Genomic DNA, 20,458 nt, shown 5'->3' with positions numbered 1-20,458 from the left:
CATGTTTATTACTTATACTTTATATGTATTATGGTGATAGATTACAACACCCTATATGCTTAAAGTTGTTAAATTCTTGTGTGCCTGAACCTTTGAAAGATGACCCTAATCCTTCACACATACTGTTTGTATTTTAGCAATATGAAACCATTGAATATGCCCCTTTATTTGTGCTTAAACCAGTGTGGAAGATTAAAAGTGAGTGATTGAGGGTATTTGGATTTGAAAACTTATTTATGGATATGACACTCCTCCTTGACACAAGCACATCTCGGGGTCCGTGAGACCTTTGTGAACTCTGAAGTGTCAAGGGTTCACAAAGGGGGATTATATCCATGAATGAGAATTTATGCTAAGCTCTTAGTCATTAACTATTATTAATCTTCACAGGGTTAAAACAAATGAGGAATGACTATACAATATTCTTCAGTTTTTGTGCTTACATGATGTTGTTTATTTATGCCTCACATGGGTATATACTAATCATTCTCCTTTCTTTGTATGCATGAATTCAAATTGGGCTTGTTGAGCCCATTTGGAGCTCAAGCCCAATTTCCAGCCCAATTTTCAGGTCTAGGATGCTCCGTTCATTTTGAGTTCGCTGCTTGTGCATATTATATTGGGCTTGAATACCTGCCGGTCCATATCGAGAGTCCAGTTCTCTCTACTCCACTTTAAATTACATTTGTCGTTCTTTATTGCATATGTGTATACGTACTGACCATATTGAGTATTTTAATATTTTGATTACTCTTTTAGGGAAATTAGGCAAACCCAGGACTCGTAGATAAATGTAAATTAGAAATTTTGCTCGACCTAGTCACTCTACTGTTTGATCATTAATTAATTTCCAAACTTATCTTTCCAATAAATGAAAGGCCTTATCTTGTTATTACTAATGATTTTCAATAAGTTTTAGACTTTGATTGATTTAAAAGCAAAAGCGAACTCTCTTTGGAAAATCAGATCGCGAAAATAATTTAAGAAGTCGTACTCAAGAAGTAAAAGCCAAACCCAACCAAGCTTATAAAATGATGAACCTCAACGAGTTAAATACAAGGTTCCCGTTGAAAATTGATTTACAAATAAGGCACACTCATTCCGACTTGAGGTATACTTTCAAAATGGTTCCTTACTTCACTAAGTTACAAATAGGTAACACCCTTTTTTTAAAAGTATATACTCAGCTTCTTTCAAAACAAGGAACTTTTTTACAAGATCTTTCTCGAAAATAAAAGCATATTTAGTCTTCAACTTAACAAGTATACATATATTTTAAAAGATGAATCCCCACTTATAAACTCAAAAACAGGTAACTTCCTTTCTTTTCAAAAGTATGTACACAAACTTTCTTAAATAGCGAGTTTTTTAGATAAGACGTAGAATATCTTTTCACAGACTTTAAATATTGACTAAGCAGAATACAAACTTTTCTTTTCCCAAATCTAGCCTAAGTTTAAGGAGCTACCTCAGAATAACTAGAACCCTTACCCAAATCTCACCGGTTAGCAGACCATTAGGGTAATAACATTCACAGATTTATAGGTACCCTAATATACCTTAAAATATTAGGTGTCGGCTCTCTTTTATCGACTTCAAAGAACTATTAGTTGTATTTTATTTTTGACTAGTGCAAAATAAGGCGCAACAGGTTGATCCCACTTCTGAAGGCTCGACAGATGGTTGAGAAAGGATGTTTGGCGCATCTGCATTTTGTTGTAGATACTAGTGTTGAGACTCCTACTATTGATTCAGTTCCAGTAGTGAGGTAGTTTCCAGATGCATTTCCTGCAGCCTACCAGGCATGCCACCCGGTAGGGATATTAATTTTGGTATAGACTTGGTGACGGGTACTCAACCCATATATATTCCCCCATACTGTATGGATTTAGCTGAATTGAAAGAGTTAAAAGAGTAGTTGCAGGAGTTATTGGATAAGGAATTTATTAGAGCGAGTGTATCTCCTTGGGGTACACCAGTGTTGTTTGTGAAGAAGAAGGATGGTTCCATGAGGATGTGCATTGATTATAGGTAGTTGAACAAGGTCTTGTATTGATGATTTGTTTGATCAACTTCAGGTTGCTTGAGTGTTCTCGAAGATTGATTTGAGATTGAGCTATCATTAGCTAAAGATTAGTGCTTCTGACATCCCTAAGACGACTTTTAGGACTAGTTATGGACATTTTAGGTCTTCCAATGTCAGTAGGTTGATTGTTTCCCTCCATTATCTTTCCAAAGGAGAGTTCTTGGTGATATACTTTGGCTTGACTAATATCTAGTGGCTTTCATGCATTTGTGAACATTATGTTCCAGTCATATTTGGATTCTTTTGTCATTGTATACATTGATGATATCTTGGTATACTCCCGTAATAGGAAGGAGCATGAGCAGTATTTGAGGATAGTGCTTCATATTATGAGGGAAAAGAAGTTGTACGCTAAGTTTTCCAATTGCGAGTTTAAGTTGGATTCGGTAGGCTTCTTGGGTAATATGGTGTCTAGTGGTGGTATCAAGATCGATCTGGAGAAGATTGAGTCGGTTCAGGGTTGGCCTAGACTTTCTACAACTATAGAGATTAGGAGTTTCTTGGGTTTGGCTGGCTTCTATCGTCTTATGCAAATGGATTTTCATCCATTGCAACCCCATTGACCAAGTTGACTCATAAAGGTGTTTCTTTTAGATGGTCTGATAAATGTGAGGAGAGCTTTCCGAAGCTCAAGATTGCTTTGACTATGCCTTTGTGTTCGTGTTTCCCACACGTTCAGGACCATACACGGTGTACTGTGATGCTTCACGTGTTGGTCCTTGTGCGGTGCTGATGCAAGATGGTTGCTTATGCGTTATGGTAGTTGAAGCCTCATGAGAAGACTGCCCATAATTTGAATGTAGCAGCTATTGTGCATGCACTTATAATTTTGAGGCACTACTTGTATGGTGTGTCATGCGAGATTTATCCTTATCGTCAGAGTCTTCATCACGTGTTCAATCAGATTTATTGGATTGTTAGTAAGTGTTAGTGTCGATCCCTCTTCACTATTTTTTCGAAGCTAGACTTGATACTTACTGAGTATCGTAGTTTTGTACACATACTACGCTTCTACATATTTTTGTGTAGAAGGCAGGTACTAATGGTACCCATCCAACAGTGTAGGAGCTTACTTGGAGACTTCATGGTAAGCTGCTCTATTTGACTACTTATCAATCCATGTCTATTTACTTCTTTCCAAACAAGCATTGTTGTTCAATTGAGACAGTTTAGTCTTGTTAGATGCTTGTGATGATATGACACTGTATTTTGGAAGCTTGTGATGCAGTTGTGATCGTGTTTAGACCCTGTCCTAGACTTATGCATTTCTAGTGTTATTTGAGACTTATTCCACTTTCTTATTGATATTATGACTCTTTTAATAACTTAATAATTAGCTTTTATATTTGTTGTTGAGTATTATCTTGCCTAACAAGTAGATTAGGTGCTATCAGGGCCTTTGGTGTGTTTTTGGGTCATGACACTTAAACATGGCCAAAACCCGGATATGAGGCTAAAAGGAACTGGCAGTTTCCAGCACTTTAGATCATCATGTAAATCTAAAACACTTTGTGCAAGAACAAGAGCATGAAATCTTCAATTCTGGGTAGTTTCAATTGTTCAAACTAGGACCAAAACCTGAGTATGACAAGTGTAAAATCTGCCAGTTTCCTGTGTACCAAAGAAGCTTGTACTTCTTTATTCAAAATTTGTAAACTCAATATTGAGTAGCCATCAGCTCTAAGCAGTTTCAAGGGTACACAACTGGACAAGGGCCCCAGTTCTAGGTTCTGAATCCACAACTGTCATGCATTGCAATTCATACCATGCTTGTGCCTTCCTTCCATTGACACTCTCTCAATAAATTGAGCATCAAGTGATAATGTCACACATTGAGAGATAGCCAATAGAGAGGACATGTATAGAGTAATGTTTCCTGCAAAAGAGAACACATTGTTACTAAAAAGAAATATCATCAATCTCTCCTTCCTTAGCACTTGACCATGGTGGCAGTGAACTCCTTCTCTTCTCCTCTCCATCACTATTCTACCCCTCACCTTGATCTTTATCAGATCCTCGACAGTCTTACCCACAAGTGGGGACATTGTAACTTAGCTCTCACTTGAGAGGACAGATTTTTTAGCACATATTTTTCAGAAACTTTGGAGATAAATTTACAGAGATTCGAGAGATCATTCTAACAGAAAAATTCTCCGAGGAAAAATAATCTGAGAAAAGCAAAAAAAAGTTGAAGTTCTAAGACCAAGTGCTATAAAAATCAGAAGAATTAGAAAGAAAGATGCCTATTTGATATAGGCTGCTGTTTTCAGAGTTTTGATTTGAAGATTTTGGTTATTTTTGCTGGTTTTTTTCGAGAGTTATATTTGGGTTATTATCTACTGCTGATTGGACGATATTACAACTGCTGCTGAGCTCCATCCTTCTACTTTGCCCTCTTTTCTCTTTGTGATTTGTACTCTTTGCTACAACTCAAGGTATTATTTTCTGATTATTATGTAATTCTTAGATTATTCATAAATAAAATAGTGTGAAATTGCAAGGCTTGAAATGTGTTTATTGTTTGATGTATCTTCTTTTGAATGAAAATATGTGATGTTGTTTGATTCAATTGCAACCTGATGAAGTAATATTTCAGTTCTTGTTCTAGCTACTTGTTTACTGTCATCTTAGAATCACATAAATGCATGAATAGAACTTTTCATAAGTTTAAAATTAAGAACCTGACCATAGGATGGTCAGAACCAAGAATTTGAGGCTGAATTTGATCATCCCTTCTAAGATAACACTTTTAAATTTTCCACCTTTGTATGTGCATGTGTTTCAGTCAGTAAATTTCATTATTTTTAGCCAAAAAAAGTCTTTTATCCAAAGTAACAGAGTTCCAATTGTGGATTTGGTCTGTTTTCCAAGTACATCCGAGTAGCGTGTAAGGCGCAGGCGGCAACGATAAAGCTGTAACATCTGGCGGCACATGGCTGCACGTGGACAACAGGTAATCAACATCGTCTGGTTCTTCAACAATGCCTCGACACCCCAATTATATTCCAGGTTCTTTTCTTCTGGAATTGGTACCTCCGGTCATTCAATCGATTTTTTTGGTCTCCCTTTCTTGTTAGTAAATTATTGCTCTAGCTAAGGCATAGTTCTTGCAAGCTCACAAGCACAAAGAAGAGAGAAAAACAAAAGCAACCCGCTTAAGTTTTTCACAAAACTAGCGAAAGCGTTCTTCAAACTCATGTGAGAAGAATTTAAGATGAAAAGAACCTTACCCGCTCGTTTCTCAAACCCGTAAGATTGCAAGAAGCGCTGAAAAAAGGAAGAAGAATGAAATAAAAGATAAATCACGTTTTTGAAGCAAGAGGTTAGAAAAACTAATCACCAATGTTTATTTTCAGCATATTGAGCCCTTTAAAGAAGCCTTACAATGAGTAAAATTGATAAGGTTAAGGAAAACTAATCCTAATTAAACTAGAATAAGAATAAGGCTAAGAAAACCTATCCTAACTAAAATAGGAAAAAGAATTCTAGTAGGAATGGACTACCAACTAACAATCCTAGTTTGACTAGAACTATAAATATAATCTGATGTACTTTCAAGGTTTTGCACCTCGAAAACACAAAGAAGAGAGAAAAACAAAAGCACCCCGCTAAAGTTTTTCACAAAACTAGCGAAAGCGTTCTTCAAACTAATGTTAGAAGAATTAAGATCAAAAGAAACCTCACCCACACGTTCTTCAATCCCGTAAGATTGCAAGAAGCGTTGAATAAAGGAAGAACAATGAAATAAAAAGTAAATCACGTTTTTGAAGCAAGAGCTTAGAAAACTAATCACCAATGTTTATTTTCAGTATATTAAGCCCTTTAAATATGCCTTATAATGAGTAAAATTGATAACGTTAAGGAAAACTAATCCTAATTAAACTAGAATAAGAATAAGGCTAAGAAAACCTATCCTAACTAAAATAGAAAAAAAAATTCTAGTAGGAATGGACTACCAACTAATAATCCTAGTTTGACTAAAACTATAAATATAATCCTACTAAAACAAGAATTAAGAAATCCTACTCTTGAAGGAAAAGAAATCTTAATCTTGAATGGATTCTTGGACTTTTTCAATTTCTTGAAATTCTTGGGCCTCAATTGGACTAAGGCTAATTAGTGTAAACATTTTAAATTCGTGGCCCAATTCTCCAAATCCATTGGCACTTTCATGAGCCCAATAAGCCTCCATTGTTGTAGAAAACATAGCCTCCATATGTTCATCATTCTCCCCTGGTTGAAAAGGACTCGCCCTCGAGTCATCAGAATAGTAGGGAACAAGATCTGCTACATTGAAGATAAGTGATATTTCAAAGTCATTGGGAAGCTCCAAGCGATAAGCATTATCACCAATCTTTTGCAATACCTTAAAAGGTCCATCAGCTTGCTTCTGTAATTTAGAAAACTTGCGACTTCGAAATCTTTCCTTACTCAAATGAACCCAAACCGGGTCACCTTCCTTGAACACCACATGTTTCCTACGTGTATCAGCCTTTTCTTTGTATTTAGCATTTTGCTTCTCGATATGTGCCCGGACTTTCTCATGTAGTTTCTTGAGTTGCTTCACTCGATCAGCAGCATCTCCACTAAAAGAATGAGTAACTAGAAGAGGGGAAAGATCAAGTGGTCCAAGAGGATTCTTACCATAGACAACTTCGAATGGACTCTTTCCCGTACTGCGGTTGGTTGACTTGTTGAAGGCAAACTCAGCAGTAGGAAGTAACGATTCCCACTCTTTGAGATTCTTCTTTATTAACCCACGAAGCAAAGCACCTAAACTTCGATTGACAACTTCGGTTTGCCCATCAGTTTGGGGATGATGAGAAGTGCTAGGTGTTAGCTTAGTACCAAGTTTAGTCCATAAAGTCTTCCAAAAATGACCTAGGAACCTCGAATCCCTATCTGAAACAATAGTTCTGGGAATTCCATGCAATTTCACAATATGATCAAAGAAGAGATCAGCAATATTTGTTGCATCCGAAGTCCTTCAAAAATCGATCAACAACCACGAAGATGGAATCCTTACCTCTTTGAGTCCTTGGAAGGCCCAACACAAAGTCCATGCTAATGTCTTCCCAAGGTTGAGTAGGAATTGGCAGATGAGTGTAAAGACCCAAATTGCTTTTGTGAATTTTTGCCTTTATACAAGTTTCACACCTTGCAACCAGCTTATTGACATCCCGAACCATCTTAGGCCAATAGAAGTTTTCTTGAACTAGGCGTAGAGTCTTGGTTTGCCCAAAGTGGCCAGCTAACCTTCCCTCATGGGACTCACGGATTATAAATTCAAGCAAACTTCCTTGTGGAACACAAAGCTGCTTACCACGATAAAGATAGCCATCCCTAACCACAAATACGATGAGGACCCTCCCAGCATTGACCCCAAATAGCTCCAAAGTCCGGATCTGTTGCATATAATTCCTTTGTGTTCAAAACCAGCAATAGTGTTTTGCATGGCAGAAACAAAACAAGGCTTACGACAGTGTTTTGAATAGCGTGAGGCGACAAATAGCGATGAGGGAACGCTTCACTAAGGCGAGAGGCGAGAAGCGAAGTGCTCGCCTTTTTTATGTGAAACGACAATTTTTATATATATATATATATATATATATATATAAAAAACTCAGGATTGAAGAAGCTCTCTGACTCTACCCGTGAAAGAATTGAAAAACATAGCCAAAAAAAAAAAGAAGAGAAGAAGAAAAAGGAAGGAAGGAAGGAAGAAAGAAAGAATGAAAGAAAGAAAGAAAAAGCTCTCTGATGCTCGATCAAAAGCAACAAAGCAGAAAAAGAAAAAGAAGAAGAAAAAGGAAGAAAGAAAGAAAGGAGAAAGGAGAAAGGAGAAAGAAGAAGAAGAAAAAAAGAGCAGAAACTCGAAGAAGAAAGAAGAAAGAAGAAAAGAGATGAAGAGAAGCATACCTGATGAAGAAGCTTGAAGAAGAAAGAAGAATCGCTGATGTAACTGGGTCGACTTGAAGGAGAAAGAAGAAAATCGCTGAAGCCCTAAACTTTTTCTTTTAATTGCTGGTCTGCTGCCTTTTTCTTTTCTTTTTTTCAAAAAGCGACGCTAAAGGGCGCCTCTCGCTACACAGCGCCACTCGCTACACAGGCAGAGGCGCTCGCCTTTTTAAAATCGCCACGCAACAGAGGCAAATAGCGCTGGAGGCTCGCATCGCATCACCTCACGCTATTAGCGCTGAGGCGAGCGCTATTTACAACACTGGCTTACGACTTAATGCATCAACTACTTGATTGACCTTCCCAGCCTTGTGTTTAATAACAAAGTGAAAGGCTTGCAAAATTTCTATCCACTTGGCATGCCTAATGTTGAGTTTCTGTTTGCTATTCACATACTTCAAGGCCTCATGATCAGAATAAAGCACAAATTCCCGAGGTAAAAGATAATGACTCCAATGAGAAAGAGTTCTGACAATGGCGTAGAACTCCTTGTCATAAGCAGAATACTTGAACTTTGCATCATTCAGCTTCTCATTAAAATAAGCAATAGGTCTACCTTCTTGATCAAGAACAACTCCAATCCCAACTCCGGAAGCATCACATTCAACTTCAAAGATTACATCAAAGTTGGGCAAAGCAAGCACGGGTGCTTGAGTCATCTTTGTCTTAATCAATTCAAAACTCTTTTGGGCAGCATTCATCCATTTAAATGAGTTTCCCTTCTCACACTCAGTAATAGGAGAACCAAGAGAGTTACAATTCTTTATAAAACGTCGATAAAAAGAAACCATACCACACGTTCTTCAATCCCGCAAGATTACAAGAAGCGTTGAATGAAGGAAGAACAATGAAATAAAAAGTAAAAAATAAGAGCTTAGAAAAACTAATCACCGATGTTCATTTTCAGCATATTAAGCCCTCTAAATAGGTCTTACAATGAGTAAAATTGACAAGGTTAAGGAAAACTAATCCTAATTAAACTAGAATAAGAATAAGGCTAAGAAAACCTATCCTAACTAAAATAAGAAAAACAATTCTAGTAGGAATGGACTACCAACTAATAATCCTAGTTTGACTAGAACTATAAATATAATCCTACTAAAACAAGAATTAAGAAATTCTAATCTTTAAGGAAAAGAAATCCTACTCTTAAGGAAAAGAAATCCTAATCTTGAATGGATTCTTGGACTTTTTCGGTTTCTTGAAATTCTTGGGCCTCAATTGGACCAAGGCTAATTAGTGTAAGCATTTTAAATTCGTGGCCCAATTCCACAAATCCATTGGCTCTTTCATGAGCCCAATAAGCTTCCATTGTTGTAGAAAACATGGCCTCCATATGTTCATCATAATCCTACTAAAACAAGAATTAAGAAATCTTAATCTTTAAGGAAAAGAAATCCTAATCTTGAGTGGATTCTTGGACTTCTTCAATTTCTTGAGATTCTTGGGCCTCAATTGGACTAAGATTAATTAGTGTAAACATTTTAAATTCGTGGCCCAATTCTCCAAATCCATTGGCACTTTCGTGAGCCCAATAAGCCTCCAATGTTGTAGAAAACATGGCCTTCACTTGTGCTTCTCTAGCATCACGATTTGAGCTTGTATGTTCATCAAGAACTCCCATGTCCAGAAAATGAAAGTAGCAGAAATAAGAATGTTGAAATGGATGTGCGGGCATATTAAGATTGATAAGATTATGAATAAAGATATTTGAACAGGGTAGAGGATAAGATGCGAAAAGCGAGACTTAGATGGTTTGGGTATGTGAAGAAGAGAAGCACAGATGTCCTAGTAATGAGGTGTGAGAAATTGACCTTGGTGGATCTGAAGAGAGGTAGAGATAGGCCAAAGAAGTACTGGGGAGAGGTCACTAGGCAGGATTTGGCGTTGTTTTAGCTTACTGAGAACATAACCATTGATAGGAAGGTGTGGAGATCGAAACTTAGGGTAGAAAATTAGTAGGTAGTCGAGAGTGTTTCTTCCCCATACCTGTAGTATTAGTGGTTAGTCTTGTATTCTATTATTATTAGATCTCTATTACTACATGTTCCTTTCGCTTTGTTTTCTTATTATCCTGTTGTTATTGCTTGTTGCTACTGCTTTCTTTTCATCTTTTCTTGAGCCGGTGGTCTATCAGAAACAGCCTCTCTACCCTCAAGGTAAGGGTAAGGTCTGCAAATACACTACCCTCCCCAGACCCCACTTGTGGGATTATACTGGGTTTGTTGTTGCTGATGTTGTTAGATGCAATGATTATTTGTTCTAACTGTATATTTTTCTATTTTCTGGGAAAATATGTAATAATAACTTGATTAGAATATCATTATCTTTAGCCAAATAAAAAATTATACCCAAAATAATCTTGTTCCACATTTTTTTCCTTCAGATTTTGTCCGAAAAAGATAATCCAAATAATTTGTGTATTTAAAAGGGTAAAAATATATATTTTATCTTTAAAAACGACACGTGGACAAAAAAATCCACATGGCAGCGCATGTGTCACACTTCCATGGGTTGTCAGTTCCAGGAGGTCGAGCCTATCAAATAGCCAAGTTCAGTGGGGTAATTAGGCCATAAAGTATTGGTGTGAACTGAATAAAAAGTCGTCAAGTTAAGGGGAGTCCCGATATATTCTGCATTATTTGAAACCTTACCAACATTGTACTTATCTGATTATGAGAAATATAATTATCAAAGAAGATAGTTCTACCAATACGTTTCCAGAAGCATAAGGATCAAACCAAAGAAAAACATCAGGAAGATAAAACAGCCAAGTACAGAGAGGAAAAATGGGTTGCACTAAATAGGTAATAAGCTTTTCATAATTGACAGCTTAATGGCTTGCATATCGAAGAATTTTTTTTTCTGTAATATTAAAAAAAAAAAACAATAAGTTCAAGATATAGCCAAGTACAGCGAGGAAAAATAGGTTTCACTAAATAGGTAATAAACTTTTGATAATTGAAAGCAAGCTTTGATGGTTTGTGTCGAAGACATAATTAAGTAAATAAAAGTGTGTTCTCTCTAACAACTTAAGCTTTTAGATGAGATGGTCACACACTTTATTAGTTTGCATATCCAAGAAAAGATTATCAGTCTGTGATATAAAAAACAATAAGTTCAGGATCCAATAAAACTGGAAACGAGCTTACCACCAGTATACTGAGAAGAGAACCAATCAGAGCCATCACAAGACCTGCAACAAAAGTGATTTATGACTGTATAACTAGAAATTGTCTCAGAGATTTATTTAATCAACCAAACATCCCTAAGGTGAAGCTTCTTGCTTGATGCACATATTCGGTGCTTTAGGAACGCAATTTAGAGAGGAAGAACATTATCACAGCTTAAACTCTGCAATTTGCTTTCTCTCTTCGAATGCAATCCATGTCTGGACGGATTTAAAATGGTACAAGCACAATCAGAAACATCTAAACAAATCATTCTGGAAGTTAAGGAGATACATGTGCTTACTTATACATGAAAACCACGCTAGCTATTTCTGGGGTTGATTTAAAACAGAACTTTTTTAGACCTCCATCTTTAAGTCGTCATTATCATATGTTTCATAATTCTTATTTCGTTAACAAGCAATCAATGTCTTCATGTTTTCAGCAAAATGGTAGAGCACCCGGACCAGAAGGCTTCATGCAGCTAATCTTACTCATACATGCTCTAATATAATTTTATTTATATATGGCAGCAGTAATATTTGCAACCAGAATAGCTTCTGGCTGAAAAGAGACTTAGTGAATTCATTAAATTTTGATGTTAGAAGAACACATCAATTAAAAGTTGACTCAGATGTACTATATTGTTCGAGATTACCTTCTTGTTCTCTATCTTTTCTTAGCAGAGCTAAAATCAGATTAGGCAGGGTTGTGGTGCCCTAATAGAAACTTAGTCTTCTAAGAGAGTTGGTGATGGATGAACATGCAACACGCAGAATTAAAATAAGATGGCTGAAATGGAGGAGCACCAGGGAATGTTGTGTAATAAAAGATACCTAACAAAGTGAAAAGTAGGCAAGTTCAATAGAGTAATTGCGACCCCAAAAATGTTATACCGGACCGAATACTTAGCTCCTAAGATGTAACATATCCAAAAGATTGTACGGCATAGAAATGCAAATGTTGAGATAGATGTTTGGTTATACAAGACTGAACAAAGGATTCATGTTGACCAATATAAAACTTAGCTAACAACAAAACACAATGAAACAGAGGATTCATAACAATGCTACCACTCACGTGGATTAAGGTTACATTTGATCCAGTGTTTGCCAAGAGTCTCTAGAATTCAGCTAGAGACTTGCATGTCATTGTAGGGATAAGTGTGCATTGGAGAACCTCTAGTTTTATAAAACTAATTTTCCTTAAAAGACAAACTTTTGGTATTGAAATAAGCTGGGCCCGCATAAAGCGGAAGTGATGCAGACGATTCATAAAGCCTATAGGGTTCCAGATTATATGTATAAAGAATAAGTACTGATAGGAGAATAGCCTTCAGTGAACTAAAATGAGATTAGAAATTTTAAGTTAAAGATCATAGCTGAAAGATAATGTTACGTACCAAAAAAGGGAATTAGAAATGCAACGCACAGGGTAGAAAAGACAAGCACTGTCCTTAGGAGAATAAAACACAAGAAACTACTAGAGATTCGTGGGGGCAGCAATTCCTCTATGCTTCTTCCCAAAGGATTCATCAGCAATGCATATCTGTGCAAGTGCGAACTTTAAGGAAAGCAGAAGGATATGCAAAGTTCTTCTCTTTTGTGTACTTAAGACAAGCAATCTAAAGTCTACTGATATTTCCTGGAAAAAGAAATGTCAATAAGTCCGAGTGTAAAAGGATACTTCGTGAATGGGTTGATAACCTGCACGGTAGAGCAAGAATAAAGATAAAAATTAATGATTTCCAAATAAGATTCAGGAATATTTTGAAGGGAAAAACAGAAATCATACATACAGTGGTCCATACTGCTATTCTTGAAGCGATTGAATCCTCAGGCATATTTAAAGTAATCTGAGACAATGTGCTTTGACCAAACATGAGATACCCCATTATTGCAACACCTCCATATATTAGAATACACAGAATAAAGCTGCATAACAAAGTGTTGGTCATTAACGGACCATTGAGGAAAATGCATAAAACAATTCAAGAGTAGAAAACCATACCATATTGTGACTGCGTCATTGAATTTTGATTTGTCAGCCATAGATTGGTAGATGTTTGGGAACACTGAGTGCCCAGAGAAGCAAAAGCCATATACCCCAATAGCAAAAGGAATCCCACTCCAGTTCAGAACCTGACTGGTATTATGAAATCCGACTCCATCCACCGTACCAAGGAAAAGCACACACAGAGCAATTATTATAGTCGCAAGGACCCCGCAGGCTGCAAATACATCAATAAGATTCTCAGATGATGGTTGAAAACCATCCATGCCAAAGTACTACTGTTTAAAGCAACGTCAGCGCTTTATGTTGGTCAAAAGAGCACCTGAGAGGTATGATATTACACGAAGGTCCCTCAACCAAACAGTTGGCAGAACAACTAGGGCAGTCAGGATCCCAAAGAAGTGAGTCGAATCAAGTTTAAGGCCATCCCAGTTTAGTGAAGTTCCGGGAAAAAGAGTAGTAAGGTTATCTCCTTCCAAAATTATATATTCTACACAATATGACTGCATTGGTGGAACACATGTTAGAGGTCTGATGTTAAGGAGTCTAGGTGAACAATGAAACTACAGGGTCTAAACCCAATCTTCACTTACATATAGCTCAATGTACAAGATAATCTGCAAAGAAATAGCAGAACAGCATCAGAAAATTGTCAGGAAAGACGAACAATCTATAACGAGCAACCAATTTTTTCCTTTGTCCCTGTAAGCATAAATCAGCTTACTCATATTTTCAGCCAGTAACTTTATATTTAAGCCAAAAAGAAGGTTGGTATTGTTCCATGTAGGCATCATGAAATAAAAACTCCCCCAGCAAATCACAATATGTCCATCCAACTGAAAAACTATATGCTAGCAGTTCAGAAAGCTACATTTACTGGGTCCAAATTACTAACATTTGTTCCTCCATGAACTGAATTGATCTAACATGAAGTAACATTTTAACTAACAGCTGGAAGCATTCTATGATAAAAGGTTTTATAGTAACAGAAGCAAATGAAAGTCACATAGTGGAGTTGGTACTTGGTAGGGATAAAAGTGGACATTGCTGTTACCGACAAGCTTTTTGGAGTATCCAACTACTAGCTTGAATCCGCCAGTTATTTCTTTTTATCCTAATATATCCAAGTAGGTGAAAGGCAAACAGAATGTGGTTGATGATAGAGGAACAGTGGAAAGAAGAAGGCAAAACTGGTGACTTACCGACGGAAAGGCGCCCTTTGGTAGTTTTAGAAGGAGGATTGGTAGGAAACTAGGTGAAAGAAAGCATGGACACATCCTAAACACATAAAATAGTTAATTGACATTCTACTAATTTGTGGTTAATTACTAAACAAAGGGTAAACAATTAACCTAAACAAGCAATGAAGAAAATCAGGGAAAGATTTAGTCCCACTAAAAAAAGATGACACCGGACTACATTATTAGGATACAAAGGGAGGGGCTATTAAAGTTAAATCTTAAAATTACTCATCCACAAGATTTCCATAGCTGAAACTTGGAACTGATTGCACATAGGACCAAGGCATCAAACAACTGTAGATTAAACTTCTGAAACTTGGAACTGATTGCGCATAGGATCAAGTAACTACAGATTAAACTAACTCACAGATATAATAAGGCGTCCAAATTTTCCAAATGCAGCTTCTCCAATATCGGGATAGGTTGTGATTCCTTCCCTGCTCTTGAAGCAATGCCTCATAAGAGAAGCTGTGTACCAACATATAACTGCAAAAATTACCAACACTAACAAACTAGCCCAACCAGCTTCTTTCACTGTATAAGGAGTAGAGAGCAGTCCAACTCCAGCCATGACATTGACACCTAAAACAGATAAAAAGAGATTAATCTCAGATTATCACTTATTAGCAGATTCAGCACTTCTGATTTCAAAATCCTAAGATCTCCCTCCTAGGTAGATTTTCAGGTATAGCCCATAGTAAAGCTATTCACTGGAAGTTGTTTCATCCTGCTCGTTCAGATTGTCAAAGATACTGAATTACTGATATAAAAGAAAAAAAGACTCTGAACAACATTAAGGTTTTTCTTACCATTGAATATAGTCTGAGTTAAGCTGCATCCACAGGAAATTGGTAATTCCCCAACCAGTTGCTCATGCAATGAAGAAGCCTTCTCTGACCAAGATGCCTTTGCTACTGAGATTTCATCCACGACATTTTGCTCCTGAACTTTTTCCTTTTCAGCGAGTAAATGTGTCTTCACATCCGAGTCCAAGAACTCTCTACTATCAACTTCAGATATAATACTGGATCCAAGTCGTAGGAGTCCGAAACTTGGTGATGCGGCAATCGTATATGAGTCAATTGTCTCTCTGTTATCATACATACGAACAACATAAGAAACTTTTTCTCTCCCATTCTTCTAATCAGAGTAAACATCTGATATAAAGATAAACCTTTTTCAGAGTGGAGATCTAAACTCGCTCGTTTGTCACCAAAGCTACAGAAAAGAAGTGGTTCTTTTCTCAGGCTAGCTGATTAGCTCCTAACTTCAAACACACATCAATAAGCCCTCAGACCCTCCCCATAGGCACCTACTTTTTTCCTTTTCTTGATGAAGTGGTAAAGCCCAACCTAATTCCCCCCCACCCCCCCCCCCCCCACCCCCAAATCCAAAAAAATAAAAAAAAATGGGAACCTTTGTTGGCTTCTCCCACTTCTCTCTCTTGATGAATCATTGGCTCGAAATTTCAACCTCAGAACGGCCCTCTCTATTAGGCTATCCCTCCCGTGTGTCAAGACTCTCAAACACACCTTTAATTGCACAACTTGCAAATTTGGCCTCACATCCCAAACCCTTTTCAACCTTTTCAAAACATGATTTCCAAAAGTACTTCACATGCGGCGTCGAGACAATAACATCTGAGCTTTATTCTAATCACCGATGTCCCATCCTACATCATCCAGCCCATATATCGCCATACCAATACAAGCGACCTCCTCAGGTCAGAATAAATTCTTTGGAAGGGAAAAACAGGAGGTGCTAACATATAATGCTGAGTATGGGCCCAAGAACTAATCCTCAGTTTTTCCAATTTCCAAATCTCTCTGTTATGTAAACCCACCACTCACGCAAAGTAGCTCGTTAACCTTAACCTATTAGATATTTTTTCTTCTAACATGCCAAATTTTTTTGATACTACTGACTCAAACAAGATGCTAATAAGGAATTCTAATCAAGGACTAAAATGCACAGCTGAAGCAGAATATCAGTCAGGTAGAGAAAAGGAAGCTGGGCCAAGCAACTGAAATTGAAAAAAAACTCCATTCGTCACCATGTTGAAGTGTATTTATGTGTCGTCTAAAAACTAAGGTTGATAGAAAGCAACAATTTTATCTTCTATTTATCTAAACAAGTTCCTACAACATAACATAGGATTCTCATTAAATCCTTTTTTCCCTTTTACAGTTGTTATCCCAAATTGACACCCAATGTTTGGTCCATAAAACTGAAACACAAACTATAAGACACCGGAGTTTGAATGGAACAAAAGCAATAAAGTGATTTGTTCCCTAATCATTGTGGACAAGTTATGGGAACTGAAGTGAAGTGAAGTATTAACCTGAAACTTTGGGGCCATTGCTGAGAAGAAAATGGTGATATTTGACCCTCCTCATCAGCAGTACTACCATCACCCTCTCCTTCTTCTTCATCATCACTCATAGTAAGGCTATCGCTAATTGGATTGGCTTCCACGTCATCTGATAAGTATTCTGATAATTCTTCATACTTCTTTGCCATGGTTATTTCCAATCCTTTGCAGAGCCCATATATATATATATATATATATATATATATATATATATATATATGGGCTCTGCAAAGACATGATTGAATACGTTCTCGTGATTTCCACAACCATTGCATTAGACGTATTTGGAAAGAAATGATGAATCATTGGCGAAACTGACGAATAAGAAGCAAGGGAGATGTATATCATTCTGACTCGAGAAGGGAAACTAATAAGCGAGACAGAGAAGAGAGAGAGAAGGAGCACAAAGGTCCCCCAACTCTATCAAACTCGTTCTTCTCTTGTCGTTTTCTTGTTTCTTTTTTTCTTTTTCTTTTAATTTGGGGATAAAGAATGGAGTATATGAAAAGGGGGGAAAAATTGCGTAGTTGAAAAGTCAAATATATATATATATATATATATATATATATATATATATATATATATATATATATATTATACACACTAGTTTCTATAATAATAACAAATAATAGTTTAAATATTTATTTATATGCAGGAACAATAAAATTTAATTAATGAGAGAAATTTAATATATAATATTACAACAATCATCTAAATACCGAAAAATATTATTACATTAGCATAATACGTGAATTCAAAATGAAAAGACATCATCAGGACTTACATAAATGATCAATTTTAGTCATTTTAAGTAGATAATTATGTATTGTAGTTTACAAGTATCTAATGTGATGGTATCTTCACGAACACTTCTTTATAGACGGTGTTTTTTTTTATATGTTTCCTTCTAATGCTTGGTTACTCTACCATAACCAGAACTCTTGTTGTCGATATTGATATCTCCCTTGAAAGTGCAACATATAGTTATTCGTGTAAGAAAATATATTGTGGTAAATATAGTCTAATATTTAGGATGTTTGTCCTTATACTTTATTTATTATAACTATAAAACATAAACATACTGAAAATTATTTTCACACAAATTTAAAAGGATATTCTTTAGTTTCAGAAGACGAAAGTTGAATTCGGGGATAAAAACATACTTAGAAGCATATTGACCAGTATCATAAGTTCTGCATGTATGATGTTATTATCAAAACTTCTATATACCATATGTGCACTATTACATAAGCTATTCAGCGGATCTAAGTTTGCAGTAGCATGACGGGCATATTTTTCTTCAAAATCAGCCTATATGCAATGGAAGATCAATTTTAACTTAGTCTATTATATCAATTTCAACTTCAATAAATTCGTAGTTCTAGGTGTTATTTTGGTGATTTGATCGCGCGAGCAAGTCCGTATGATATTTTTAGACTTGTGTGCATATTTGGTTTGGAGCCCCGAGGGCTCGGGTGAGTTTCGGATAGGCCACAAGATGTTTTGGACTTTGGAAAATCTGGTATTTTGCTGCAGCAGGTGTTCTGGCAGGTCCTTCTTCGCGTTCGCGAAGGTACTCTCGCGAACGCGAAGAGTAAACTGGACAGCTGAAGTTTTCTTCTTCGCGAATGCAAAGCGATGGGGGCGTTACCCTTCGCGAACGCGACTAGCTCCTCGCGAACGCGTAGTGTTAGGCACACCTGGAGGAGGGTTGGTCGTTCCTTCATCGCGAACGCGAGCAATGTCTCGCGAACGCGAAGGCCAGGGGGGAGTAACCATCGCGAACGCGAGCAGGGTCTCGCGAACGCGAAGGCTTGGCAGCCAGTACCCTTCGCGAACGTGACAGTGGCCTCGCGAACGCGATGCACACTGTCGCCCAGTGCATAAAACAGAATTAAACACATGTTTAAGCCATTTCTTCAATATTTTTCAAGAACCAAACGGGTATAGGCAATTTTCAAGAGTCATTTTCTTCCCCAAAGTGTTGGTAAGTGATTCTAAACCATTTTCTTTCAATTACCCATTACATTTCTTGAATTATCAACTTAAAATCTAGAGTTTTCACGGTAGAATTAGCGGTTAGGGTAGAAACTAGGAATTTCGAAAATTTGGGGATTTAGACCTCAATTTGAGGTCGGATTGCAAAACCAATTATATATTCGGGCTCGGGGGTGAATGGGTAAATGGATTTTGGTCCGAACCTAGGGTTTTGACCAAGCGGGCCCGGGGTCGATTTTTTGACTTTTTGGAGGAAAAATCGGGAAATTTAATTTATGCAATATAATTGATTTCTTTAGCAATATTTGACATTATTGAGTCATTTTTGAATAGATACGAGTGGTTTGGAGGTGAATTCCAAAGGAAAAGCTGTGATTGAGAATTAAGTGGCCTTCCGAGCAAGGTAAGTATTGTGTCTAACCCTGACTTGAGGGAATTAGGAACCTTAAATTATTTGCTAATTAAAATTCATGTGAGCGGCGTATATGTGAGGTGACGAGTACTTATGCGCCGTCAATTTACCCATTTTTCCATGTTTCTTCCGTTTTCTTATATTGTCTCTTCCTATGCCTAATTGCTACATGTTTATACTAGTGTTGTTAAATTGATCGTCATTATCATGTTTACGGATTTTCTGTTGGTAATCGAGTATTTATTTAAAAGTTGAGATTTATATTGTGGAACCAAATGTTGAAGTAAGGTTTGTACTTGTTATTCTATCTCCCTGTTGTTATTTATGCATTGCATTATGGTAAGGGAGCGTGTTAATGCACGAAGGGTGATGTCGTGCCATGATATGAGAGTTAATGCATGAAGGGTGATGTCGTGCCATATTGTGAGTGTTAATGCACAAAGGGTGATGTCGTGCCATATTGTGAGTGTAAAAGCACGAAGGGTGATGCCGTGCCATATTGTGAGTGTAAAAGCATGAAGGGTGATGCCGTGCCATGATATGAGAGTTAATGCACGAAGGGTGATGCCGTGCCGTTTCTATTAATTTTATGGTGAGATTGAGAGTAAAATCACGAAGGGTGATGCCGTGCATTTTTCCTTACTGTATTCACTATTCCTGTTGATTCATGGTATATTGACTGCTCCGGTGATCATTCTGTTGTAGTTCTTTATCTTGTATTCCCCTCTATATGTTCCCCTCCCGACATTTCCTATTTTGTTCTTCATTTCTGTTATTTGTGTATACACTGTTAAATTGTACATGTGGATTTGTAGGTGCCTTGCCTTAGCCTCATCACTACTTCGTCGAGGTTAGGCTCGACACTTACCAGTATATGGGGTCGGTTGTACTGATATTGCACTCTACACTTTCTATGCAGATTTTGGTACCGGCTCGGGTTGATCGAGATTTTTGCTATTGGTCCGCTGTCCGGAGACTAAAGGTAGATCTGTCGGCGTTCACAGACCTTGAAGTCCCCGTCTATCTTCTCTGTCTTACTGTTTCTTTCATTCAGACAGTTGTATTTCTTTCAGACTATTACTTGTAGAAAATTCTAGAATGCTCGTGAATTGTGACTCCAGATCCGGGTGGTAGTAATTAATACAGTTTTATGATGTTCCGCACTTATTATATTTCATTTTAGTTAATTATTGTTAATTACTGAATAGG

At 37.0% G+C, this 20,458-nt stretch overlaps 1 protein-coding gene across 4 annotated transcripts; it reads right to left on the bottom strand.

Annotated features, from left to right (window-relative positions):
• Window positions 1-3,534: 3,534 nt before the first annotated feature.
• LOC104108417 (amino acid transporter AVT1A-like) lies at window positions 3,535-17,295 on the bottom strand. Of its 4 annotated transcripts, none has more exons than XM_009617438.3 (12): window positions 16,810-17,295; window positions 15,278-15,558; window positions 14,836-15,050; window positions 13,821-13,844; window positions 13,550-13,730; window positions 13,225-13,444; window positions 13,013-13,148; window positions 12,901-12,920; window positions 12,617-12,762; window positions 11,197-11,240; window positions 5,317-5,353; window positions 3,535-3,962 (listed from the first exon to the last, which is right to left on the bottom strand). In XM_009617438.3, exons 1-12 carry the CDS (start codon window positions 17,112-17,114, stop codon window positions 3,832-3,834), a joined length of 1,740 nt encoding a protein of 579 aa, XP_009615733.2. In that variant the 5' UTR covers window positions 17,115-17,295; the 3' UTR covers window positions 3,535-3,831. The 4 variants fall into 4 exon arrangements, with proteins under 4 accessions (XP_009615733.2, XP_070047629.1, XP_070047628.1 ...); XM_070191528.1 differs by lacking the exon at window positions 16,810-17,295 and having other exon boundaries at window positions 14,836-14,905; window positions 14,991-15,050; window positions 15,278-15,451; XM_070191527.1 differs by lacking the exon at window positions 5,317-5,353 and having other exon boundaries at window positions 16,810-17,293.
• Window positions 17,296-20,458: the final 3,163 nt, after the last annotated feature.

Source organism: Nicotiana tomentosiformis, chromosome 12 (assembly GCF_000390325.3).
Source record: "Nicotiana tomentosiformis chromosome 12, ASM39032v3, whole genome shotgun sequence".
NCBI lineage: Eukaryota > Viridiplantae > Streptophyta > Magnoliopsida > Solanales > Solanaceae > Nicotiana > Nicotiana tomentosiformis.
Note: the sequence above shows the minus strand (reverse complement) of the source record. Positions and strands in the feature narration are given on the sequence as shown.

Coding starts and splice junctions, on each gene's coding strand:
- LOC104108417 (XM_009617438.3), bottom strand. CDS start 17,114: ATGCAATGGTTGTGGAAATCACGAGAACGTATTCAATCATGTCTTTGC. Junction 15,051..15,277: donor AACTCAGACTATATTCAATG/GTAAGAAAAACC, acceptor TATCTGTTTTAG/GTGTCAATGTCATGGCTGGA. Junction 11,241..12,616: donor ATTTCTAATTCCCTTTTTTG/GTACGTAACATT, acceptor CTTTTGTTGCAG/GTCTTGTGATGGCTCTGATT.